Raw genomic sequence first — 25,197 nt, 5'->3', positions numbered from 1 at the left:
GCAGATCAAGCTGCAAAATCAGTGGCACAACAAACTGTAGACACACTAATGTCAACATCACCCTCACAAATACCACTTGATGTTTTAAAGGATGAACAAAAAGCAGCTCCCACAGCTGAGCAAAGGAAATGGCTGAAATGCGGAGCGCAACTAAGAGATGACTTGATGATTTGTGAAGGAAAACCAATACTTCCAAAATCTCTACACAAAACAGCAGCCTTAGTGACACATGGAGTTACTGTCAACAGGAGGGATAGTAGATATAATCTCCAAAACACTTTTACACCCTAAATTTCGAAACTTCAGCAAAAGAATTTGTCAGAACATGCATGATTTGCCAAAAAAACACAATGCACAAGGGAATCTCAGACCAAAAAGAGGTCATTTTCCCACACCACCTCATCCTTTCCACACAATCCACATGGATTTTATTGAACTAAATGAATGCCAAGGCTCAAAATACGCTCTAGTGATCATAGACGTATTCTCAAAATGGCCAGAAATCTACCCAGTAAAGAAAGCAGATGCCATTTCAGTAGCAAAATGCTTATGTAACCATTTTATTTACGACACCAACTGTCTGCCATCTATAATCCAGTTTTGAGTTCCCTCCCCAGACGCCTTAACGCCCACTCACATCCTGGGCCATCTGACCTCAGGAATTCACATGACAAGGTGGGGCCAGGTTTCACAATGGGCTCACCCGAAACCCTGGCTGATTAGGTCCCACACCCGCTTTCACACCTTGGCGCATGTGATTAGAGGATCACCAGGGGGTCCTTTGTCCCTCCTTGGGGGGATACTCCCACTGGGTTTAAATCTGGGACTCTCGGCCATTTGACCTTAGAACTGAAGAAGCTTCTCGGATGAGAGGTGAAACGTCTTCAAGCAACTTAAAGAAGTCCAGACGCCTTTCTTTGCAAACTCCTTTGACTACGATGACCTGGATGACTGAGAACCTTCACAGACATAACCATTTTATTCCAACATATGGCATCCCCACTCTGATAAGATCAGATAATGGGACACACTTTGTCAATGAGGTAATCAGCAAAGTCTCTGAAGCACTAGGATTCAGCATCAAAAATCACTGTGCTTATCACCCGCAAAGTGCAGGATTAGCGGAAAGAACTAACGGCACAATAAAACAGAGACTTAGAAAATGTATGGAAGAAACAGGGAGACCATGGCCTGAGTGTATAGGCCTAGTAAAAATGTGGATGAGACTAACACAGGGTTCTCAGAAACTCACGCCTTTTGAAATCATTCATGGCAGACCATTTCCACTGCCAATCACAAGTGAACCTTTAGATAAATCAATCAGAGAGACCACACTAGCAGAATGGATGTCGAAGCTACTAGAAAACAAAGATATTGTTTTGAACAATAAACTGCCTTCTGAATCTTCTCCAGTATCTTGCAGGTTGAAGCCAGGTGATTGGGTCCTGATTCGAGTTCTCCATAGAAAGAATTGGAGCTCGCCCGCTGGAAGGCCCATACCAAGTGCTTATCACCACACCAACTGCCTGTAAGATAGCAGAGAGACCATCTTGGATTCACCAAAGCCACTGCAAGAAAGTGAGTGACAGCCCAGACTCAGACTCCAGCACCCCTACCTTCTGGTGATCTACCTGGTGAAGAGAGGGCTGATTGGGTATATCCCGCCCTCTACTTCTCGCCAGTAGTCTACTCACCCGAGGATCTAGGTGTGTTTGGCTGTCATGAAGACACTCGCCGTCCTAGCAGCTGTCCTCCTGCTCCTAGCAGGACTCCTCGCGCTTTTCGAGGACAATAAAGAACAAAAGACAAGCCAAACGTGCCGCCAGCTTTTCGGGCGTTGGCTATCAGCATAATAAAATCATCATCAACGAGACAAGCTCATCTACCATCTACTCGCTTAACTTCCTTAGTATCTTTCAGGGACCACCCCAACACGAGATAATCACCATTGAAGACGCTGGACTTGACAATGGAACGTGTGACCAACTTTTCTGGATCAACTTCAACGTGACAAACCGGAACACATCCATTCACTTCCCAGTGTTCTTGGACCAAACCCCAGGGAAGAACCACTCCATGTGCTACCGGCAAGACAACGGTAACAGACCGCTTGGAAACACCACTAACTGTAATCAGACCGCTGGAAGTGGAGAAGGTGCCCCCGTGAACACGACAGGCCCCTCAAATGGCACTTACTGGGTCCAAGGAATGGCCTGGCTATGTGGACAACGTGCTTATTTCATACTACCCCCAGGCTGGACCGGAGTTTGTGCCCCCATCTTCATATCAGACCACACCTTCAGGATGACCGCTGTAAACACCACCCCAACCACACGACGGAAAGGAAGATCAACATCTCCAGGTATCCAACCACACGACCCCGTGTACGGCAGTGATGTGCCCGAGGAATTCAAACTATGGACCACTGGACAGAAGGTCCTCCACTCACTGTTTCCGTGGGTTGGAACCGGAAAAAACATGTTAAGGATTGAAACATTGGATTATCGCTTTGGACTCTTTCTGAACGCATCATGTAAAATCAACGACGAACAAAACCAAGAAATCGACGCTCTGCGCATTGCAGTAATGCAACACAGAGTAGCATTGGATATGATTCTCGCCGAGAAAGGAGGACTATGTGTCCTCTTCGACAACACCTGCTGTACCTACATCCCGGACAATGTGCATTCCTCAAACATGACTGATGCTCTGAATGCCTTAAGGCAACTGAAGGAAGCCCAAAGTCAGGACTATGTGAAAAACACCACTGATTGGTTCACCTGGCTTTTCAACGGCTCATGGCTACAAGTACTGAAGAGACTACTCATTGGAGTTGGAGTGTTTTTAATTTTGTTCTGCTTCTTTGCCACATGTATTATCTAAAAGCCATAATCAAACGAATGATTAACACCTCACTTGCAGCATACGTCAGTATTCCACTTGATTTAGAACCTAATGATGAGAGTGAAGATGAAAATGATGAAAATGCCACTGTTTAAAATTATAACGTGAATATAACCATGTTTGGTTAAAATCACATGCACAATGACGAGCTACTTGAAAATGCAGACAGCAAGAAAGTAGACTTTGATGTTTTAAGCATGTTTTATGAAGAAATTAAATCAGCAAAAACAGGAGGGAATGTTAAGAGATTTTTACATTTACTTACTTTGATAACCTTTATTTTGCTGAAGTATAATTTCTTGTGAAAACATGATGTGCCTGCAACCTACAGATTAAGGAACAGAAGCATGCGTGAGGAAGTTACAAAGTCACACACGCTCAGGCAGAGACAGTTCCAACCTGAAGCTGATATGACAAAAGATACTAGTTCCTCTTGTCTTATGGATAACGGCCACTCATGCGATAACCATATCTAGAGATGTTTTTCTATTACGTATGCTCCACCTAGAGATGCTGCGTAATCTATTCTCTGCTATAAAATAAAGAACGGACTGAGGCTCTGCGCGACTTGCTTGTGTCTTGCCACGCAGTAAGCTTCGCCCGTGTACACGAAATAAACTGAGTTTGTGTTTCTTGCTTCTCTAAGATTTTTTCCTTTGACATAAACTAATGTAAGTCTATAACCAGCAACCGACCAACACTGTGATGTAATGTTCTACACTGACACAAGATGGCGCTAAATATGTTCTAAAAACGTTAAACACTTCTCTCTTAACTCAAGCTTCACAGACAGTGTTAAATCTATGTCCGTTTTTTGACAGCAGGGCTCCCTGGTGTGAATCAGCCTTTATAGTTGTAATGTTTCATGTTTTCTTTAATGACTTCTGAAGTTTAGATTATTTCTCTCTTATTAATCATTCTGAGTTAACTTCAATCATTTCTACCTTGAAACCATGATTATGCCTTTTAGACTCCATTCCTACAAGACTGCTCAAATAAATTGCACCATTAATAGTGTTTAAATTCTAAATGAGGTTAATCTGTCTGTATTAAAAGAGTAGATACTACAGGCTTTTAAAGTGGTGGTAACTAAACCATTACTTAAAAGCTCTTACTTGATTCAACTGTCTTATCTAATTACAGGCCAATCTCCAACCTTCCTTTTATGTAAAAAAAAAAAAAAAAAGGAGAAGAAGAAGAAAATCATGAGCAGTAGTTGTAAAACAGAAAACTAATAATCTCCAGATGAGGATTAATTTGAAAAGTTTCAGTCAGGATTCAGAATTCATCACAATACAGAAACAGGAAGTTATGAATGATCTTCTTATGTGCTCTGATTGTGGACTCATCTCTGTGCTTGTCCTGCTAGACTTTAGTGCAGCAGTCCATAACACTGACCACAATATTTCACTCCAGAAATTAGAACACAATGTAGGTATTAAAGGCACTCTGCTGCTGTGATTTGAATCATATCTATCTGATAGATTCCAATTTAAGCATGATAATGAGGAGTCTTTCTCAGACACAAAAGTTTTCATGGATTTCCTGTGTCATGATTCAATAAATTTTCACATCATGCACACATTATTATGCTTTCTAAACTTTATTAAGTTAATATTATTAGAAAATAGTGCAAACATTTTTATTGTTATGCAGATGATACCCAGCTCTATACAGAGCAACCCCTCATTCAACAACTGGAGTTTCCCCTTCAGAACTGCTCCATGGACTGACGAATGAGAACAAAGTTACAGGTAATGGATATGCCTGTTCCCCAGACAGAGAGGCATACCATGTGCGAAAGAGTTAAGAATAAGCAAATGAAAATGAAAGAATACACTGATGCTCGCAGACACGCCAAACCGTCCAACTTTCAGCCTGGTGACAAGGTATGGGTTAGGAAGCCATGGAAGGTAAAGAAAGGCGAGTTAAAGTTTTCTAAACCAAGGGCTGTCATGACAAGGAAAGGACCAAACACTTATTTGCTGGATGATGGAAGGACCTGGAACGCCTCACACTTATCGGCTCTGTCAGAGCTGAACACAGGTACTGATTCTGACACAACAATGGACTGTCATAAACCAGGAACTGATCTAGCATCTAACTCTGAGTCTGATAGTAGGCTTAGGCCCACCAGGATGAGGAATCCACCTTGCTGGACCCACGACTTTGTCATGGGAAAGTGAATGTTATTGAGTAATGTGAAATATGTTAAACGAGTACTAGGTGACATACATCAGAATGATGAAGTCAGGTTCACATAAGAAATCCTTGTTCAAAGGGGGAAGATGTTGTGTTCACATACTATTGCATTTGTTCTGTAGATGCATTTACCAGAAGTGCTAGAGGGCGTTAGTGAGTATCTTGTTGTTGTTGTGGTATTTGGGAAGAAGAAAAAAGGAAAAAAAATTTAAAAAAGGAGTTATCTCCGGTGATCCTCTGTTCCTACCTGTGTGTGTGTAATGCCTGCTGAACTAACACCACACAACACAATCATATTCAAATATGCTGCTTATGTCAAATAAATAACATAAAGCAAATGTTTCTCCTTATGAAATAGCATGATATATTATTAAATATTTCTTATTCCTGGGTTTAGGTTAATTGGTGATTCTAAATTGCCCATAGGTGTGAATGTGACTGTGAATGGTGGTCTGAATCTATGTCTTAGCCCTGAGATAGATTCATGACCTGTACATGGTGTACATTGACTGTGACTCTAAGACAGATGGGATGGGCTCCAGCACCGCAGTGGCCCTGAATTGAATAAGCGGAAGAAATTTGATGGATTTCTACATTTATGAATAGTATGTAAATTGAAATTAATAATTCAATGCTTTTGCATACATACATTAATGTACATCTTTTTTTCCCAGTGGTGTTTAAGAGGAATCCAACTCCTAAAGTGATTTCCTCTCCTGATGAGGACGGTACCTATACTGCCTCCTGATTTGCCAAAGAGTTTGCACCAAAGAAACATGCCATTAAATGGCTGAAAAAAGGAGCAGACATCACCAGCAAAGTAGATCTGATCACTAGCAAGTTTTCTCACATTAAATTCCAGTGATGTGAATGAAGATACCTTGAAGTGATTTAAAGTGACCAGTGTAGCAGCTTGTAAAGATGGACAGGATTATTGAGAGTAAGGACTGTCCATAGAGTAGCATCTGTATTACAAAGGCAGTGGTATGTGGGGTGGGGTCAAGTATGGCGTTATTTCTGTGCCACTATTCTGAGCGCACGTAAAAAAAATTTGAGCGCATGTAAAAAAAAAAATTGCAGGTGCAAGTGTTGCATTTTGAGGAGAAATTTATTTTGAGCGTACAAAAGCTGAATTTGAGTGAACAAAATTCATTGCTGCGTGCAAAAAATGTATTTCAGTGGTTGCGCTTATCCATATACACACACAATAGCACCCCCTCTCGCTCAGTTTTTTCATTTGCGCTTGCTCGCAACGTGTTGCTTGCGCTCACAACATTCTCTGGTTCGTGCGCTCAACTCTCTGTACACCGTTATAATTGTGCCACAAAACCAACCAATCACAGACTTGGTTTCAAAAATTCTGATTGGCTCTTACGGTCTCCAATCAGCTCGCTAGTTGCTGCCTTCCGGAAACACTGTCCGAAATGTAGCTAAATCCAGCTAAACTCAATTAAACCCCAATTTGCGGATAATATCTTTAATTATTTTATTTTAAAATATATTATTTTTTAAGACTATCGTTGGTGTAGTATAATGTAGTTGCATCATACAACCATGCCAACTGACTCATTTCTACAAATTATATTTGAGTAGCTCTCTTTTATGTCGTCGAATACTGAACAGCAGCACGAAAACAGCATGTCCCGGCCACATGTAAGTAATATAAAATCATTTTGTACATTATTATTAAACTTGATAACTGACGTTAGCTAATTTGCAAACTATGCAAACTTGAAAAATGATGTACCTCATATAGTTCGTTTTATGGGTTGTTTATTTTTGTCTGAGATACATCATTTCATTGTATTTTTCTAACTACTTGTCCATGTTCTTTGCTGCTTTTAACAGGACATACTGAGACAACAACTGATGCATAGACTCCTCTCTAAACTGGAAGCTGCTTTAAACCAACAACCACTAAATCTGGATTATTTGGAGTTCTTGACTCGTCATGAGCTTGTTCTGTTTGAATCTTTCTCTCAGCAAATAGGCGGTCTGTCAGAGATTACAGAGGCTCTACAAAACATTCATCATCTGGTTCAGTGTGAAATTAACATCAGCTCTGTGGCCATTATTGAACTGGAAACAGAAGTTGGTCTGGGACCTGGCCACCCCAAAATCGTACTAGAGAGAGAAAAACTGAAGAACTTGTTGGACACTCAGCTGCCAGTCAGCTGCATTGCTAAATGTCTTGGTGTTTCAAGAAGAACAATCTTCGGGAGGATGCAAGAATTTGACTTGTCTGTGAGAGGAACATACAGCACAATGAATGACCAAGAGCTGGACAACATCATATCGGCTATCAAAAATCAGATGCCAAATGCTGGCTATCAAATGGTTCAAGGACATTTGGTTTCTACGGGTCTCCGTGTTCAGTGGTGGAGAATGATGGCCTCCATGCATCGAATTGATGCTGTAGGGATCTTCACACGGATCACAGAACTAGGCTGTGTTGTGCGAAGAAGCTACTCGGTGCGAGGCCTTCTCTCCCTGGTCCACATAGACACAAATCACAGGTAATAAGGTAAAATACCCACTTATAAAGCTCTAACACAAGTTGGGCAGAAAGATGCACGTTATACTTTAAATCTGCTTTAATCAACCTTATCTGATAGGTCTTTCAGTGTATTTATAATATTTTAAAAAGCACTTGATAGAGTAATATTAAGTAAAAGGATTACAGGATGTGTAACAAAACCAGTAATATTGTTAATTGTAAATTTTCTTGAGCAATTATTTACACTTTGTATATTGATATTTTCCATGATAACAAGCCTATCAACACATAATATGGTAAGTGCTCCTGAAAACTTAAAAAAAAAAATCATGACAAGAGAACTAAAATATTTAGTCTCATTGAACTTATCCACTTTCACATATAAAAATGTTGGCATTATTTTCAGCACACCTGACAAGTGTCCAGTTTAAATCAGTGGCAAGTGTGCATACTGAAAGTGGAGTGGATGGCTACTCAAGGAAGGTAAAATTTTAACTGTTATGTAGAATATTTGTTAGTTTTGAAATGAGAGCTGTATTAGGTTATTTTTGTATGAACATCAATTATTCAGCAAGCCAACATAGTGGACGATTTGCAATTTATTTTTTTTTAAATTTATAATCAGTTCTTTACAAAAAAAAGGTTCAACTAAAAGGCCATTTTTCTTTTTTGATAAGTACTACCAATATTGATGTATAGACTACTCAAGCTTTGAATTATGGTTATGAACATAGAACCGTACAATATTCCTTGAACACTTATTATGAAACTGCATTATTAACTGAAAAACTATACATGATCTGAAACCAGATCTTTAATTTTCCATTTGTTTTTACTGCAGGTCCTGTACTTGGATGCAGCAACTAACAACAGGGCAAAAACTGCATTCTCATTTTTCCTGAGATCAGCCCAGCTTCACGGCTTGCCATCAAGGTTTTATGCCCTGATTAAATTTATATGCTAGCAACTAGAGCTGGGCGATAAAACGATAACGATATGTATTGCGAAATAACTTTTTCTCGATAGAAAAATGAAACTATTGCGATAGACCTCATCTCTCTCTTCCTGTCTTATAAAAAAAACCAATAGCCAATAAAAATTAAGTAGCGCAGAGCCGAACCAATCACAGCCGCAGGCGTCCACGTCACGTAACTTGTTACGTACAGCTCAAGTGCCAAGGCGCACGTGTGTATTTGTTTGAGAAGCAGCCAGCCGCCGTGCGGGTTTTTGGTGACCAGAATACCGAAGGAACACAGATGACGGTTCCAATGTCGGAGAGATTGTCGAAAGGGAAGGCCAGAGAAGTTCCGTGGTGTGGAGGTATTTCGCTATTTGAAGTCTGACAAAAAACAGCGTAACGCGCGACTGTAAATTGTGCTGAAAGCATGTTCCCACAAAGTCTGGAAATACAACAAACCTTTTTATCACCTGAAGCAGTGCCACCCACTAGAGCACGCTCAATCTCTGACTGAAAGCGCTAATTAGGTCATCGAAAACAACCAGGGGAATCCTGTGAAGCAGCAACAGTCAATTGAGTCGGCTTTCGCCAGCGTCTTACCATATGACAAAAAGGTAAGAGCCATAGCAACATAACGAATGCCATAGCTTACTGTCTTGCTAAAGACATGCTACCAATAAACACGGTCGAAAATGAAGGATTCAAGCAGCTAATTAAGGTAATGGATCCTCGTTACCAACTCCCTGGACATAAACATTTCTCTCAGACAGCGCTTCCAAAGCAATATTATGTAAGTTGGTCAATTTTGTCTCTTTTTCTGTAAAATAAACTAAGATTTATTTTTAGAATTAATATTTTGTTTCAAGTGGAACTGACAATTTAGTAGTCTGTTTTGTTTGTTCTATTTTGAAACTTAAACGCTTTAGCGGCTGCCTTTTGTGTAGATTGTAATATTTGCCTTTATTTTGCATAAAACTGGTGGTGGTCAGAGGGCCCAGTGGCGCCAGTGTCCGGCAGCCTCGCCTCTGTCAGTGCGCCCCAGGGCAGCTGTGGCTACAACGTAGCTTGCCATTGCCAGTGTGTGAATGTGTGCGTGAATGGGTGAATGACTGAATGTAGTGTAAAGCGCTTTGGGGTCCTTAGGGACTGAGTAAAGCGCTATACAAATGCAGGCCATTTACCATTTTTACCATAAAACTGAAGCCTCATTTTAAGTACATCTGCCCTGTTGAACTTATTATGGAAAATGAATATTTAAATCAAAACAAGCTGCTGATTATTTCACATTTTATTTGTGAGCAACATCACATTTAAATTTTACATATATAGTTATTTGGCTTATATCGTGATATATATCGTTATCGCCTGAAATGAAAAAAGCATATCGTGATATGAAAAAATCTTATATCGCCCAGCTCTACTAGCAACAAGTTTCATTAAAGAAAACTTTAAAAATTCCTTAAAAATGTATTTTTATCATAGGGTTAGGGCAGATCAAGGAGTAGAAAACCTGGACATTGCACATTTCATGTTTGCCACAAGAGGAACAGGGAGAGCGAGTTTCATATCTGGAAAGAGTGTCCACAATCAGAGGTTAGTCTTTTGATGTTTTTTTATATTATTATTGACTGCATGGGTAGATTGTTGTAGCAGTTCTGATATTGATTTGAAGCATGAAGTACCAGAAATCCAAATTCAAATGTATTTACAGAGTAGAACGACTTTGGCGTGATGTCTGGATTGCAGTCACTAGCAAGTACTATGATATTCTTCACTCACTCGAGGAGGATGGCCTGCTTGACATTTCAGATGTCATTCATCTCTTTGGTGTCCACTACATCTTTGTCCCTCGACTCCGAGCAGATCTTGTCACCTTTGTTGGAGGATGGAATAATCATCCCCTCAGGACAGAAGGTGGTCTCACTCCTGAACAGCTCTGGTGTCTGGGACATCTACAAGAGCTGGACGAGGGCGAGAGACTTGAGGTACCAGATCATAATCAGATTTTTTTTTAAAAATTTATTTAAATGTTGAATTTCAAAATTTTAGTTAGCAGTTAAATCTGCTCTTCTGAAATTAACAAATTAAACACTTGTAGCACATCTGGGAGATGCTTCTGGTGATTTTATACATTCTTGCTTATCAATTACCATTAATCTAAATTACTGTAAGAAGAACATGAAAACAAAAGCATTCTTTTTAAATTGTTGTATTTAATAACATTACTCCCAAAAGTACCTATTCTGGAATAACGACTATTATATATGTTTGTGGATTTGAAGGAGCTTCAGGATCCAGGATTGACTGGGAGAGTGCTGTACTGCAAGAAGAATCTAACAGCACAGTTGTGGTTCCTGAAGTTGAATGCCCACTGGATGAGGAAACCCTGGAGGGACTTCAGAGAACAATTAATCCCTTGGAACATTCTGAGTCACACGGTCGTGACCTGTACATACAATTCTTGCTACAGATGTCAAACCAACAGTGACACTTAACATGGACGTGAAAGTCAACGCTCTTTTAAGTTCTCAAATACTGGATTTCTTTGCTAAAACATTCAGATTACAAGTAGACAAGCAAACAAAGCACTTGCTTATTATCTATCAACGTAGGACCCTACACAAAGTTTTGAAGTCTTGTCATTTTCATGAAACAGCTACGAACATCTTAACAGCTAATGTTTAGAAACATTTTTACTCATTTAGTTTCCAAATTACAAGACAACAATGTGTTAAACTCTGTGGAATCCACCACTGTATCTAACTGCTGCACTCATTATGGTTTTAAACATTGTGTAAGTGTCCAGATGCTGCACTGGAAAAGTCACAGTACAAGTGTATGCACTCACAACTGGGTAACAAATTGAGTGATCTCCCAGCCGCTCCTTACATTCGTGGTCAAACTTGCATGTTATTTTGAAATGTCTCTTTTCATCAGGAAGGATGGGAACATGGGACTGGCTGGTTATCCACTGGAGCACATGCTGGACAGCAAGAGACTCTGGTTTTTCACCACCTGCACCGCCTGTGTTTCCATCTGTGATGTTTGAAAATGTTTCTGAAGTCTTTTCTAAATAAAAAGCAATCTGGATTACAATGTTTTAAATTAACAACTAAGAATACTTCCTAGTGCCCTGCATGTTAAAGCAAAAATATTTAACAGATGCATACGGTAGATATACAATACTATAGGTATATTCAGCTAATACTATATAGTACCTGATGCTTCAATCTCCTGCAAGAAATCTTGCAAAAAATGTATGATCTTCCTCTCAGTTCTCTCCCTAGATGTCCCCTTTTCACTGAAATGTGGTTGGCAGCTCATCATAATGAAATCAGCGTCTGGCTGTAAATAAGGAAATAAAGTAGATTATATTATAGATATATTGTTCATTCAAAACTAATAAATAAATACAGGATAACTACAGTACAGATAAGTGGACTGTCTTCGGATCAGACTGAAGCTGCTATGTTAATACTTTGAGGATTTTCCCAGGAACAAACAAACTGTGGCAAGCTTCAGGATTTACAGCCATCAGGTTCACAAGACCATACAGTTCCATGCCCTTTCTGAGCTGCTGTAGCATTGGAATCAGTCTTGTTGTAGAGTGTAAGACAATAGCACTTAAAAAAAACAAACAAAAAATGAAAAACTAGTTGGGGATGGGTTAATGATCTCTCTGACTTTTTCTCCCTTACCGGATCATGCTTTCCTTACTATCCATCTTTATCTGGTTTGTGTATCCACAGCTGACAATTTCATCAGCCCACATCATCAGAGAATGTATGTCTGCAGCATCTTCAACCTGGAAATGTATAATGTGAAAGAGGAAATACAGAAGGTTAAAAGTGTTTAAAAACACCATACTCATAATATATCATGTGCCAGAGCTAAACCAGGTGCTCACTTTGCTGATGAGCAGGGAAGATTCCACATCTGCAACATCCTCCTTAGACAGACAGCTGAAATCAACCTCTCCTGAGCAGAGGAAATTGTGGCACCATTCTTTGAAAAAGGCAGGAGATGGGCCTCCTTGGGCGAGGCTGACTGCAATTATTTCACCAACAGTTCTGTGTAGACAAATGATTATAATTCATTTTCAGGTAACATTTACAAAAATATCGGATGTGTATTAAATGTAATACACAAAGCTCGTATGTAACCAACCTGAAGTTTTCATTATCAAGATCGGTCAGAGAATACTTGGGGTTTTTGCCCTTGTTCTCAGGTCCTTCAAAGAATCTGCTTTCAATACCTGAAATCATGTCTTTCATACAAAAAATATCCACATTTTCAAGTTATCCATTATTTATTGACACTAGGACAAAACAGGTAATAAGCAACTCACCACTCAAAAACTCTTTCCTAAGTGCTCCTGTATCCACGCCTGCCTCTCCAATGCCTCTCCACCCTAAGAACACTGGTGGGAGATGCAGATTTTTTTCTCTGCCACTGGAGAATGCCTCTGTCTGGAAGGTCTTCTCTGTCCACACACAACTTAAATTCTGTTGTGGTGTCGACTTGTTGTTCAAGGCAACGCAATACATCTTCCACGCTTAACAAAAACAGGGTAGAAAACATCCTAAGTTCTCAAAGAAAAATAATCACCTTTAGATTAAAAGAGGCTACCACATTAAACGTGATTAGAAATTATTGCAGCATGTTCTGTGCAACAATCTTTAACAATAATTTAAAGTAGTGTGATCATAAAATGTTTTATATGAAATTAAACCCCAGTTATTGTGTAAAAGATCTTATACATAATTTTAACAAATGGTTCTGCATAATAGTGTGTATATGAACTATAATAGAGCAAAAAGTACCTGTCTGTTGTGCATACTAGTGATGGTAAATTCAATTCTTTTTACTGAATCGAGTTTTAATGAGTCACTCACCAAAGTGAATCGGGTTTCTTGAGTCATTTGAGTCACTGAGTCAGTTGACCAGAGTGTGCAAAAATTCATATTTTCACTCAAACTTAATTTGTTTCTCTTTTAATGTAAATCCTACTGCTAAGATGAATGATTGTAAAAGAAAACAACTATTTTATAGAGCAAAACAAATTCTAAAGGGAACATTTATTCATTTTTATTTTATTTTATTAGTAATTTCCTCAAATGTGTCAAATATATATTTTCTCATCTAAATGTCCACTGAGCTGTGAGCCAGGGGGCGGTAATGCGCCTTAACATTGGTTGCCAACCAAGAAGAAGAAGAAGAAGCTGTGAGCCAGGAGGGAGGGGGTGAGTGAGTGAGTGATTTGTCTATGCTACGATTCAGCACAGGGAGGGAGGGGGTGAGTGAGTCCTGAGTGATTCGCTTATGCTACGATTCAGCACAGGAGGGAGGGGGTTAGTGAGTCAGTGATTCGTTCAACTCGTTTGAGCTGTGAGCCAGGAGGGAGGGGGTTAGTGGCTGTGTCCCAATTCAGGGTCTGCACGCTTGAAGTACGCATTTCAAGTGCGAGTACGTCACCGCCACGCGACGACGGCTGTCCCAATTCAAAGTGTACTTCAAATGCATACTCCAAATGTGCCGTCGATTTCCCCAAATATCAAGCGTGGTCCGGTGCACGCTTCATGGTCCCATATATCCCACAATCCATAGCGCGGCGGTGGGTGTGGATAATTTTGCCGCAAAATACGGCAGAAGGGAGCGGTCGAAGAGTGAACTGTCAGAAGTAAGTACTGAATATCATGTCACTTATTTATGTGCGAATGTTTAAGAACATTAAAACATTACTGTTGGCCACATGTCGGCAAAGTTATGTGACATTAGTGATGTTTGTACTTTCAGCGGTAACTTGGTTTTAAAGCCTCTACTTATAAATATACATATAGTTGACCTTAATCTTACAGAGAATCTGATGATTTTGTGGATAATTAAAGTCAGTCATGTATCCACAAACACAACAAGCTGAAAGTCAGTGATGCTGCTCGGTTTGCAGTCCTGAATATCACGGCACAAGCAGGATTCACTGCACTGTTAATGTTAGCCATGTTATATTGCTGTCTCTGTTCGGTGGTGTCGAGCCAAACGGACTTTAACGTGTGTTTGAACGAGCTGACGGTTCACTCGTTAAGCTGAAAGAAAGATGCTTTAATCACAGCAGTCACACGTGTCCACTGTACCATCTGGGAACTCTTCTTGTTTAGCACTCGTAATAACACAAACACTAAATCCTCCTTCTCTTGTGCTGTTTTGTAGCAGTCTGTACACCTGAGACTGTCACCTGTCTGTCTGTCCTGCACTCTCTCTCTGTTTCTTTCTCTCTGATTGTGAAATAAAAGTATGAACATGTATTTATAAGTTACACTTGTGTTTGAATCCTGCAGCTTATCACACACATGATTTCCATGTGTGACAACTGCAAGTGTCCAGAGTGAGGACAGACTGAGGGACCCACTGCTGCACATCATCTGTGAGGCTTTGCACCCCTGATGATCCACCAGGACAAACTCAGCAGTGTGTGAGGAAGAGGAGGAGGAGGAAGAGCCAACAGCAGCTGACAGATGGAGAGAATAGACAGACTGTTCCCTGTTTGTGAAGGACTGCTAGAAAAGTTTAAAAGAACCAGTTGTCTGTCCTGAATCGGTCTTATTAGGTAATGTTCAAATAATTTGATCATTCCAGTGTTTTCAGTGTGGGAGAAAGTACTCAGGGCCTTCAAGTTACACACTATGAAAGGCAGTAACAAGTTTAATATCCAGAAACCTAAAGTATGTATCAGCAGCAGAATGGAGCTAAAAATAAATGTTTGTTTCAGTTCTATGAAGCTTTGAGTATTTTGGATTAGTAGCACTGCTGTGTTTGTTGCATCATATTGCTGTAATTGTTTATATGCTTTATATATTCTGAGCTAAGTTGATCTATAGTGTTACGTCATATTCTATAAGGATGTTATGTGTTTGTATACTTTCTACCCAGTTTGACCCATTTAGCAGAAGTCGGCCTGTTTAAGGCTCTGATATCTATTCTGTATGACTTAAAGCAGTTATGACATGGTCTGATTTTCTCACCCAATAAAGAAATATTTAATATATCAGTCTACTCTGCATTCTATCAGAAACAGTTATCACAGCTCGTACATTTGCTTTTTACACATATATGTAAGCATTGTGCCAAATTTAGTAATGCCAACATATTAAAAGAACAATGTTTGTCTCTTATATATAATACATCTGTATATACACTGTCAGAGATACTTGTCTTTGAGTGAAGATTTAAGGTGATACGAAATATAAATAACTGCTACTTGCATCTTTGACCCAGAGTTCAAGCTCATATATATATATATATATATATATATATATATATATATATATATATATATATGTATATATAATAATCTGACAATACATATGATATTGTCCATATTATATTTACATTACCACAGTGAGATGACTTTAGTCTCATGAACAACATTAGCTAATTATTATTTACTAACTAATCTTGAAATGACTGTTCAGTACAGAAATGAAGCCCAACAATCTTGTTTTACAGTCCTGTGGTCTCAGCCTCAGATACTCAACTAATCAAAGTGATGTCATGACAAAACTGAATGACCAACAAAACATTTTTTCTCCTTCATTTCTGTCACACAAAGCTGTATGAAACGTTTCTCACGGTTAGTATCATGGTTGCTAGGCAACCTGAACAGCGCGACGAAGGCTAGACCGTCCCATTTCACAAGCCTCTCACTTCCGCACTTCCCGTACTTGTAGTACACACCGTACGTAGTACGCGTAGTGTGCGTACTTCAAGTGTGCATACCCTGAATTGGGACACAGCCCCTGAATTGGGACACAGCCAGTGAGTCCTGAGTGATTCGCTTACGCTATGATTCAGCACAGGAAGGGAGGGGGTGAGTAACTCAAATGTGCTGTTAGCATGTTAGCTGAGCCATGCTACTGTGAACCGAGGAGCTATTGTCTTGATGTGAGCTTCTACTCAGGGTTTTTTCTTCCAGTTCAGAGCAGAAATGTTTTTGTTAAGAAACTGGCTGTTGTTTTTTTCCCCACAATTTTAATTATAAGCTAGATATATTGCTGCTAATGGAATTAGTTTGCTAACAGCAAAAGGGATGAGTCAGTGAGTCAGTTGCGCTTGTGAATCATGATTCACGAGTCAGTAAAGTGATTCTCGAGTACTGAACGATTCATTCACGAATCGAACATCACTAGTGCAAACTGAAGTTTGAGCTGGTGTCCCTGTAGTTTGGTCATTTTCTTCAGGCACCATGCATTGAAAGCTGTTGACGAAACAAAGTTCAAAAAAAAAAACTACATATGTTTGCGTGGACTGTTACTGATTAACATTTTTTCATAAATGGCTGAAAAAAGATTACCTATCCCCACACAGACTCGTGTGGACTGTGATCTCATCTTCAGGAAAGTCCTTAGTGCATATTGGACAAATAACCTACAATTTCAAAAAAGGGGTACATGTTATGCATAGTGGGAAAAAGATCATTACCGATACAAAATTCATTGTAGTTACTATGGTTTTTAGTAATGTGCTAGGTTTACCTTGCATTTGCTTTTCAAAATGCATAACTCAGATTCCTGCAGAATTAAAAAAACAGTAATTGTGATACTATATTATTTAATCAAAATTGCTCATTTTGATTTCATCAAAATTGTCTCACCTCATCATCAGTCTCATCAGGAGAGAATTTTCCTTTGCACGTATTGATGTGTACTGCAAGCATCTGCAGAGGCATAACTTCTTTACACTGGTAACATATCTTCTTTGGCATCTTTGAAAAGTGCTGTGAGTCGGGAGGTAGAGGAGATGTGTCTAATGTTTCCTGAAGAGGTACAATGTAAAAAGTGGATTTGCCACCTCCTGACACAGCTTTCAGTGTTTTGACAGAATATCCTTCTGTTTCAGGTGGAATTACAGTGACCTTTCGTCGACCACTGCCACCTTTATTGACAGAAAGATAGCATAAACAATCAAGCAGCAAAAGCATCAGCTACATAATCATAATGCAGTATGAGCACGCAAGAATGCCAAAAACACACATAAAAACTGAATTAACAACAAACCTGTTGCCTTATGCAAGAGCCATCCTCCACAAAGATATTCCATTTTTGGAAAGGTTTCTTCCAGAAGTCTAGAAATCTTAGTTAAAAACACAGTTAAGCAGAATGGAACACTAAATGGACTGTGGCATATGATTCAGGCTAAATGCGTCTGCCAATGACTTATTTTAATACTGACTATACAAACTTACCTCTGCATGGTCACCATCTTCTGGAAGAGACACTGTTTGCCTCCCCATGCCAGCTTGTAGGAGTTCAAGCTCCTCAGCTGGCAAAGGTGTGTAGGATGTGGTCTTACTGCCTGCCTTAACAAGCTGCTTAGTAGATGTTAAACATCTCTTTTTACCACGGCTCAAGTTTGATTTGACATCAGCCCTTAATAGCACATTTTAATTTAAAAATCAATGTTGATAAATCGACAAACCAAATAACTTTAACAGAAAAGATTGCAAAAAGTTTAGAAAAAAAACACACACAAAAAAAGCAAAAACCTTGTCATCTCTTGCTGGATAGTCAGATTTCTAGGCTCCAGCTGCCCACTCTCTGTTGGCCTCCCTGAAGGATTTGTGGATATGTTGTTAAGCAGCAAAGACACCAGATTTCTTACTGCTGACTCAACTGCACCATTACCCTAAAAAACATGATTAGGATACACTGCCTCAGTAAGACAACTACGCTGGTAATTACTAGAGATGGCACGATACCACTTTTTTGTGTCCGATACCGATATCATAAATTTGGATATCTGCCGATACCAATATGAATCCAATATAGTGTGTTTTTTAATCAATAAAACTGTTTTTTTAATATCTTGCTGCTTTTTGTATAAGTTCATACTCAAGTTAAAACACAAAACACTAAAGCTATTCTGTTATACCTGGATGCAAAAAGTACACTGCACCCAAAATATTTCATAGTTCAGCAATACTGATCAATCTAATAAACTTAAACCTACTCCACCCTTCCTATTCTGGTATTTTAAAGAGTAAGTAACTAATAGGGTTCTAAAACTCCCAGCAAAAAAAAAAAAAAAAATAGGGAACCACCCCCCACCCTCCACCTCGTGATGCTTAATCGACGTAATCAACTTTAATTTGATGCAGTGTGAAAAGAAAATGCAAAGAAATCAATTATTTTTCAAGAATAATTAAATAGATTCAACATCTCTCTTCAACAGAATTGCAGACTGCACAGATGGTACCTTCCCAAAGGAAAAAGTACTATAGCTTACTAGGGTATATTAGACTTAATAGTTACTATATACAGTAATGGACTTCTATACATTTTACATCAGATTAAAACTTTGGGTGTAAGATTCGGATAATTATTTATTAAAAGCTAGACATTTTAAATGAGAATAAGAAAGAAAAGTATATCTTTGTGCCCCCTTTTCCCTGTTAATGCCCTATCGGCCACCCTGGCTAAACTTTGCTAGATCCGCCCATGCACAGTTACCAGCCGTCAGCTACGTAGAAAAGGATCCTGGTGTAGAAAGTAATATTAAATAAATTCTAACAACAGCTTATCACGCTTAAACTTGCTGCTGTTGTTTATCCGCTGGTCTCTTCTTTCTGGCGCGAAGTGGGCAATAAACAAACAAGAGAGACAGACTCACGACAGAAAAGCCGATCAGCTGATCGTTAAGCAGTTTCACGATCGAAGTAGCAGCAGGAGAGGGAGAGAGAGAGAAGAGGCACTCACTCCATATATCGGTTGTTAAGCTTAACGTGGGAATGCTTTACAAACATTCAGAGATGAACTTACACACTTGCTTTACTTCTCTCTGGGATAACTTCCTCGGAGATGAAATGCTGGTTTGCTAGCGAGGCTACAAATACACACAGCCGCTCTATCACGTGACGCATACTGTTCCGACGTGCTACGGTTATGAGCCGAGTTACGCCATGTCGCAAGTTTTTTGAGGTGCTTTTTTGATATTTAATGGATCGGATTACATTTTTTATTTCCCTCCGATATCCGATCCAGTAATTTACGTCAGTATCGGACCGATACCGATACGTAATATCGGATCGGTCCATCTCTAGTAATTACCCATAAGGCTAGCTTAAACTCTACAGCTGCATCTGTAACTACAGTTTCACAGCATATTAAACAGAAAGGACAGCAAATTACTAAATTCACAAAAAAATTTTTTTTAAATCACCTGATACTGTGGTGTAGTATTATTGGAGCCATTGTTTGATTCTGCCATCTCTTCTTTGGCTGCAGAGTAAATCAAAAATCCCTCTATCTGCAAGAAGCGAGGCTGAGTGGACAGTGTTTCCGGTGTCCGGAAGGCAGTAGCTAGCGAGTTGATTGGAGACCGTAAGAGCCAATCAGAATTTTTGAAACCAAGTCTGTGATTGGTTGGTTTTGTGGCACACTTATAACGGTGTACAGAAAGTTGAGCGCACGAAGCAGAGAATGTTGTGAGCGCAAGCAACACATTGCGAGCAGTGTTGCCAACTTAGCGACTTTGTCGCTATATTTAGCGAGTTTTCAGACCCCTTAGCGACTTTTTTTTCTATAAAGCGACTAGCGACAAATCTGGCGACTTTTTCTGGTGTTATTGGAGACTTATTTATGATGACTTTTTGACGTGAAAACGCGTATCGCTCTTACTGCTCAACAAGCAGCGGTGCTGCCGTGGGCACCTCACCCGTGCCAAAGCACTCAAAGGCGGAGGATAGTCCTCCCCCAGCTGCTATCAGGGCAGGAGATGTTCACACCTATGCCTCCAAACGGCAAATGAATCGCGCATGAGCGAAGCCGCTGCTCCCGCACTGACTGTAACGCAGTCAGTTCTTCTTTTACTGTTATGCTGTTTTGTGGATCACAAGGTTTAAAACTACTTATAAACACACACTCACACACACAAAGTAACTCCACCAGAGTGCCAATTTCGGGTCACTTTTGCCAGTCCAAACCCGGATAAAGGAGCAGGATTGAAATTGTGACATTAAAAAACAATAATTACTAAAAGAAATTTAATTTGTAGTTCTAAATAAATTCTAACTGCATTTAGGATGTTTGTTACTCACTTTATGTCTCTTCCACGATGTTATTTCTCTCTCCAATAACGTAGGTAGGTTACAATTACATTAGCGTGACCAATTATGCAAATTAGGCGATGACGTCATTTAGCGACTTCTAGCGACTTTTAGGACAGCCAATAGCGATTTTCCTTACTGAGGAGTTGGCAACACTGATTGCGAGCAAGCGCAAATGAAAAAACTGAGCGAGAGGGGGTGCTATTGTGTGTGTATATGGATAAGCGCAAACACTGAAATACATTTTTTGCACGCAGCAATGAATTTTGTTCACTCAAATTCAGCTTTTTTACGCTCAAAATAAATTTCTCCTCAAAATGCAACACTTGCACCTGCAATTTTTTTTTACGTGCGCTCAGAATAGTGGTACAGAAATAACGCCATAGTCAAGCACAATGCAGGAGGCCTTACGGTGTGTTCACACCATTGACTGTAGAAAAGATGGACGACGCGACACCGCCTCCTACCATTGTGCAAAAATGAAGCCAAAATATCCCGCTTGTGGAGGCTGCCATCTTGCAAATTTGGAGTCAGAGGCCGTTTATCAATGCCCAAATGCGAGATGCGTACTCGCGTTCTCGGTGAGTGCGTACTCGCCGAGAAGGCACGGGAGTACGTACCGCCGAGAACGCGAGCACGGACTCGTGGGCCGTCTCTCAATTCTCAAGTACGCGAGCACGGACTCGTGATTTGTACCAGCGTACGTGATGATGTCACAGGTCCGGAGTTTTTACTGCCGGCCCCTCCTAATTTAACTGTGAGTAACATGTTATGAAGCTTAACTTTAATCACAGCCAAACCGGTTTACTCAGGAACAAATAACACACTGAAATAAACCAAACATTAACATTTAGAAGTGATCTAAGTGACTTATATATCATTTTTAACCTCAGTAGTGAAACCTCTATTAATAAAAATAGTGTACATGTACATATGTGTACATACCTTAATAAAAACAAGCAGGTGAGATGTTAGAACGCTTTTATTTCTATTCTAGTGGACACTCAATACTATAGACAGCTGCTGGGGTTTCTTTAACCTGAGTAGTGAGAAGACCGCGAGCGGGCGGGGAGGGGAGGGGGGGGACGATGTGCCGGGAGTCCGCTGTTGAGTTTTGGACGAAATGCATTCTGGGATATTTAGCTGTCCCAAGTCTACACCGATGCATGCTCGATAAAATGGGCGGATCGAGAACACATCCGGGACTTTTTCGCGTTCTCGGCGTGATGCGTGCCAATTGGAACAGTACTTGGTCTCCGACTGATGACGTATCACGAGTACACGAGAACGCAAGTACGCACAAGTACGCATATTGATAAACGCCCAGAGTCTGCGCTGTAGTGACTTGAGGTGGAGTGACTGTGTAACGCTCCCGCCCACACACCCGCTGGACGTGACCGCAAACACGCCCCCCTACACTTCTTACGTAGCCCGGCTGCTCGAGTTATTTGCTGTTTTACCATGACTGACGACTCGTTTAATTAAGGTAAATACAACCATGTCACTGTTATAAAAAAAGACACACAGCTTATCATCTTATAGTTCTAAAATCACCCTGTTGTTAATTCGTTTGCTAGATTAGCCGCTAGCATACGCACTGGTTGGAGGCTTGTTGCTAGCTAGTTAGCGATGCTACACACCTGTTACTCTAATAGTCTGTATTATTGAAGGATTCAGCACTTCTTATGTTTGTTATCCATTTTTAGACAGCGATGAGATAAGCTGCACACTCTACAGAGGCCCAGAGTTACTGTTAATATCAAAAATATAATGCTGTCCTTTGAGATTTTAACATAAGACTGTTAGTGTAATGGATCTAAAACTGTTTAAATCTTCAGAGCCCTCTACAGCCTGGTAACATGGAGACTTTAAAAACAGCAGCATGAGGTTTCAGTAGTGTAGTGTGATTTGTTCTTTTCATGTAATAGTAATCCATATTATATCAACAGTTATATTCACCCTGGAGAGAAACTAGTGGGGGAGACCATCAGGACCAAGCTGGGTTTCCTAGGTCCAGAGGTTTGGAGAAACTTCTTCCCTTTCTTTCATCACAGCTTTCCTGTGGCAGAAGTTCTGTTGACCCACTGAAAGAGGCATCATTTAAGAAAAAACAGGAAGACTGAAGCTCATGGCATTGATCAAGCAGGACTCATGATCTTCACCAGCAGCTCCCTCACAGGGAAATCTTCAGCACTCCTCCGTAGGCCCGATCCAGGAGATGGATAAACCCAGCATTTCATGAACACTGTGATGGAGACCTTTGGTTTGTGTAATGTTATAAATACTCGGATACTCCCCAGAGGCTCCGGACTTTTACATAAACATAATATATTCAGTCCTGTAGAAAGTTATATATTTAAAAATATATGATCCTCTCTGGTTACTCTGGTATGAATAACTCTGAATTACTTTATCGTAAATAACACTATCTGCAAAACACTGAAAGAATTCCAGATGACAAGTTTGTAGTTCAACATACAAGTGACGACCTTTGACCTTCATCATGTTTTATTAAATAGGGCTTTGGATCGTGATGTCACGGGAGGGGGGCCATGCCCCCTCCCGCCATGACAGTAGGCCAAACGAAGCACACGGAAGCGTCAGCTATGGTTCGTACGTACTGTGTTGTCGGTTGCAATGTTAGATCACATGATAGGGAAGGCAAGAAGCTGGAAAATGGGCTCTCTATTCATCGTTTCCCCTCCTGGAGGCAACGGGAGGGATCTCATGTATCCGATATTATTAAATGAAGACGTCAGGCTTGGATTACAGCAGTCAGACTCGGACCGGTACGCAAGGCGAGTGCAACGAAAGCGAAAAAGAGCACCCATCGGGGGTAACCCCCGCCCCAAAAACATACAAAATTGCGCTCATTGTACGCTAATCTGCACATAACTTTCAGATGAATCACGCACCTGGAATACTGGTGTACATTTACCTTATGTGTATGCACTAATTTTATCTTACATGTTTTCATTACGCAGCTGCAGAGTATGAAGGTGTGCCCCGTGCAGAAGTAATAGATGAAGATCTGACGGAAGACCAATAACAAAATCACCATGTCATGGAGGCTGTGGACAGGAGTTACTCATATCATGTGAGGGTGAAGACACAACACTGCTTGATAAGAATGTTAAGGTGTGCTGTGTTTTGGTGAATATGTGCCCCAGTGTGGTTGTCAAACCAGGGCCAAATGAAACTTGCTTTTGTTGAATATTCATAAAACTGCTGTGTTGCATGTACAGTTCATTGTAAATAATTGTACTTTCTGTAAAGTGGTTTCAATAAAATAGAGATGAAAAGTATGTTTATTTTTTTTTTAAATTCAAGATCTGATCACATGTTCTTAGCAAGTACATGTGCAGGTACACATGAAATGCAAACATTTTACATGACAACGCACAGCTGGTATCAGTCATGAATCGTTCATCTAGAGCAATTTTGGGGGCAGCTGCTGAGGAGAAGTCCATGTTATGTGCAACCTCTGGCTGTATCTTGGTCATATGGTCAACGTACTCACAACGTGGAGGCTTAAAAACGGCCAAATCTTGTACCCAACCGTTTGTGAATTAGATGTGCGCCTCCAGGAATTTATAATTCCGAAAATGATTCGCCGTGTATGCGCTGACTCCACAGACAAGGTACGTGAAACTATCGGGATAGGACAATGGCGGTAGGCTGTCTGGGTTTCCGCTCCACTGCCTTATTTCATACGGGTCCACATTACCAATGCACGCGTCTGGGCGCAATCGGTCGCGATACAGCCCTTTGTCTTTTGCGCTGATTTTAAGCAATGTTCTTACAGTCCTGCTTCCAACAAAGTTTTTGTTTTGATTTGTGGCCTTCTGTCATGGCGCCGTGATCCCACAATGCACTGCGGCATAACGTCAACTCCAAAGCCCTATTGTGTTAGAGAAAATCTCATATGCTCTTCATGCAGCTGAGTACATCAAATGTTTAAAACGGAAGCTGTGCAGGTCTGAGATCAGCAGCTTTGTGAAACACCAAACTGAGGTCCTGTTAATGCTGATATATAGTGACACAGTTACATGAGTGATTAATCCTTTTGTTTTTTTGTCTTTAACTTTATCAATAAAGCTGCAGCTTTCACTACAGCACGTGTGGTACTTTAACCTTTGTACTGTTTTCATCAGTTCATTTTGCAGTTAACATGTGAACATGTTGGACGATCTGTCTGCTGTCACTGGGTGGTGCTGAGGTCTGAATCTGAGGGCAGCTCCTGTAATCACAAAGACAACAGAACCATCAAACTCAGATATAAATTTTATCCCTCAAAATTGAAATAAAGCTGATTCTTCTGTCCTCACACACTCAGGATCTGAAGTTCTTCTCTTACATTTTTTTCAGTATTACAGTACACTACAGTACTTTAATCCATAGTTCCTGATTAATGAGGAGTTACTGAAGTACAAGCTTTAAAAAAAATGTTACTGTCTTTACAGATGTAGCAAGAGACTGAAAACATGCTGCTGTTTGCACATATTTAATATTCAGCTCTGCACAGGAGCTGCAGCAAGG

At 40.2% G+C, this 25,197-nt stretch overlaps 2 protein-coding genes across 4 annotated transcripts in view; one reads left to right on the top strand and one right to left on the bottom strand.

Moving 5' to 3' along the window:
* Positions 1-25,197, top strand: part of LOC116316800 — a 130,514-nt gene that overhangs the window by 48,477 nt on the left and 56,840 nt on the right.
* LOC120439868 (G2/M phase-specific E3 ubiquitin-protein ligase-like) lies at positions 10,751-19,980 on the bottom strand. Of its 3 annotated transcripts, none has more exons than XM_039611183.1 (12): positions 17,209-17,311; positions 17,090-17,125; positions 16,909-16,982; positions 16,751-16,812; positions 13,385-13,400; positions 12,910-13,116; positions 12,729-12,828; positions 12,469-12,631; positions 12,260-12,366; positions 12,040-12,184; positions 11,780-11,906; positions 10,751-11,630 (listed from the first exon to the last, which is right to left on the bottom strand). In XM_039611183.1, the coding sequence occupies exons 3-12, from the start codon at positions 16,943-16,945 to the stop codon at positions 11,293-11,295; spliced, it is 1,302 nt and encodes a 433-aa protein (XP_039467117.1). In that variant the 5' UTR covers positions 16,946-16,982; positions 17,090-17,125; positions 17,209-17,311; the 3' UTR covers positions 10,751-11,292. The 3 variants fall into 3 exon arrangements, with proteins under 3 accessions (XP_039467117.1, XP_039467118.1, XP_039467119.1); XM_039611184.1 differs by having other exon boundaries at positions 10,751-11,597; XM_039611185.1 differs by lacking the exons at positions 10,751-11,630; positions 11,780-11,906; positions 12,040-12,184; ... (3 more) ...; positions 12,910-13,116; positions 13,385-13,400 and adding exons at positions 17,612-17,687; positions 17,800-17,983; positions 18,100-18,239; positions 19,773-19,980 and having other exon boundaries at positions 16,659-16,812; positions 17,209-17,489.

The sequence above is a fragment of the Oreochromis aureus genome, linkage group 4 (genome assembly GCF_013358895.1).
Source record: "Oreochromis aureus strain Israel breed Guangdong linkage group 4, ZZ_aureus, whole genome shotgun sequence".
Classification (NCBI taxonomy): Eukaryota; Metazoa; Chordata; class Actinopteri; order Cichliformes; family Cichlidae; genus Oreochromis; species Oreochromis aureus.
This window is presented reverse-complemented; position numbering and strand designations above follow the sequence as displayed.

What these genes read in the sequence shown, in the direction of transcription:
- LOC120439868 (XM_039611183.1), bottom strand. Translation starts at nt 16,945, where the DNA reads ATGAGATCACAGTCCACACGAGTCTGTGTGGGGATAG. An exon ending in TAGGAAAGAGTTTTTGAGTG is followed by an intron (nt 12,829 to 12,909) that starts GTGAGTTGCTTA and finishes TTTGTATGAAAG; the next exon opens with ACATGATTTCAGGTATTGAA. An exon ending in AGTAAGGAAAGCATGATCCG is followed by an intron (nt 12,185 to 12,259) that starts GTAAGGGAGAAA and finishes GTTTTTTTTAAG; the next exon opens with TGCTATTGTCTTACACTCTA.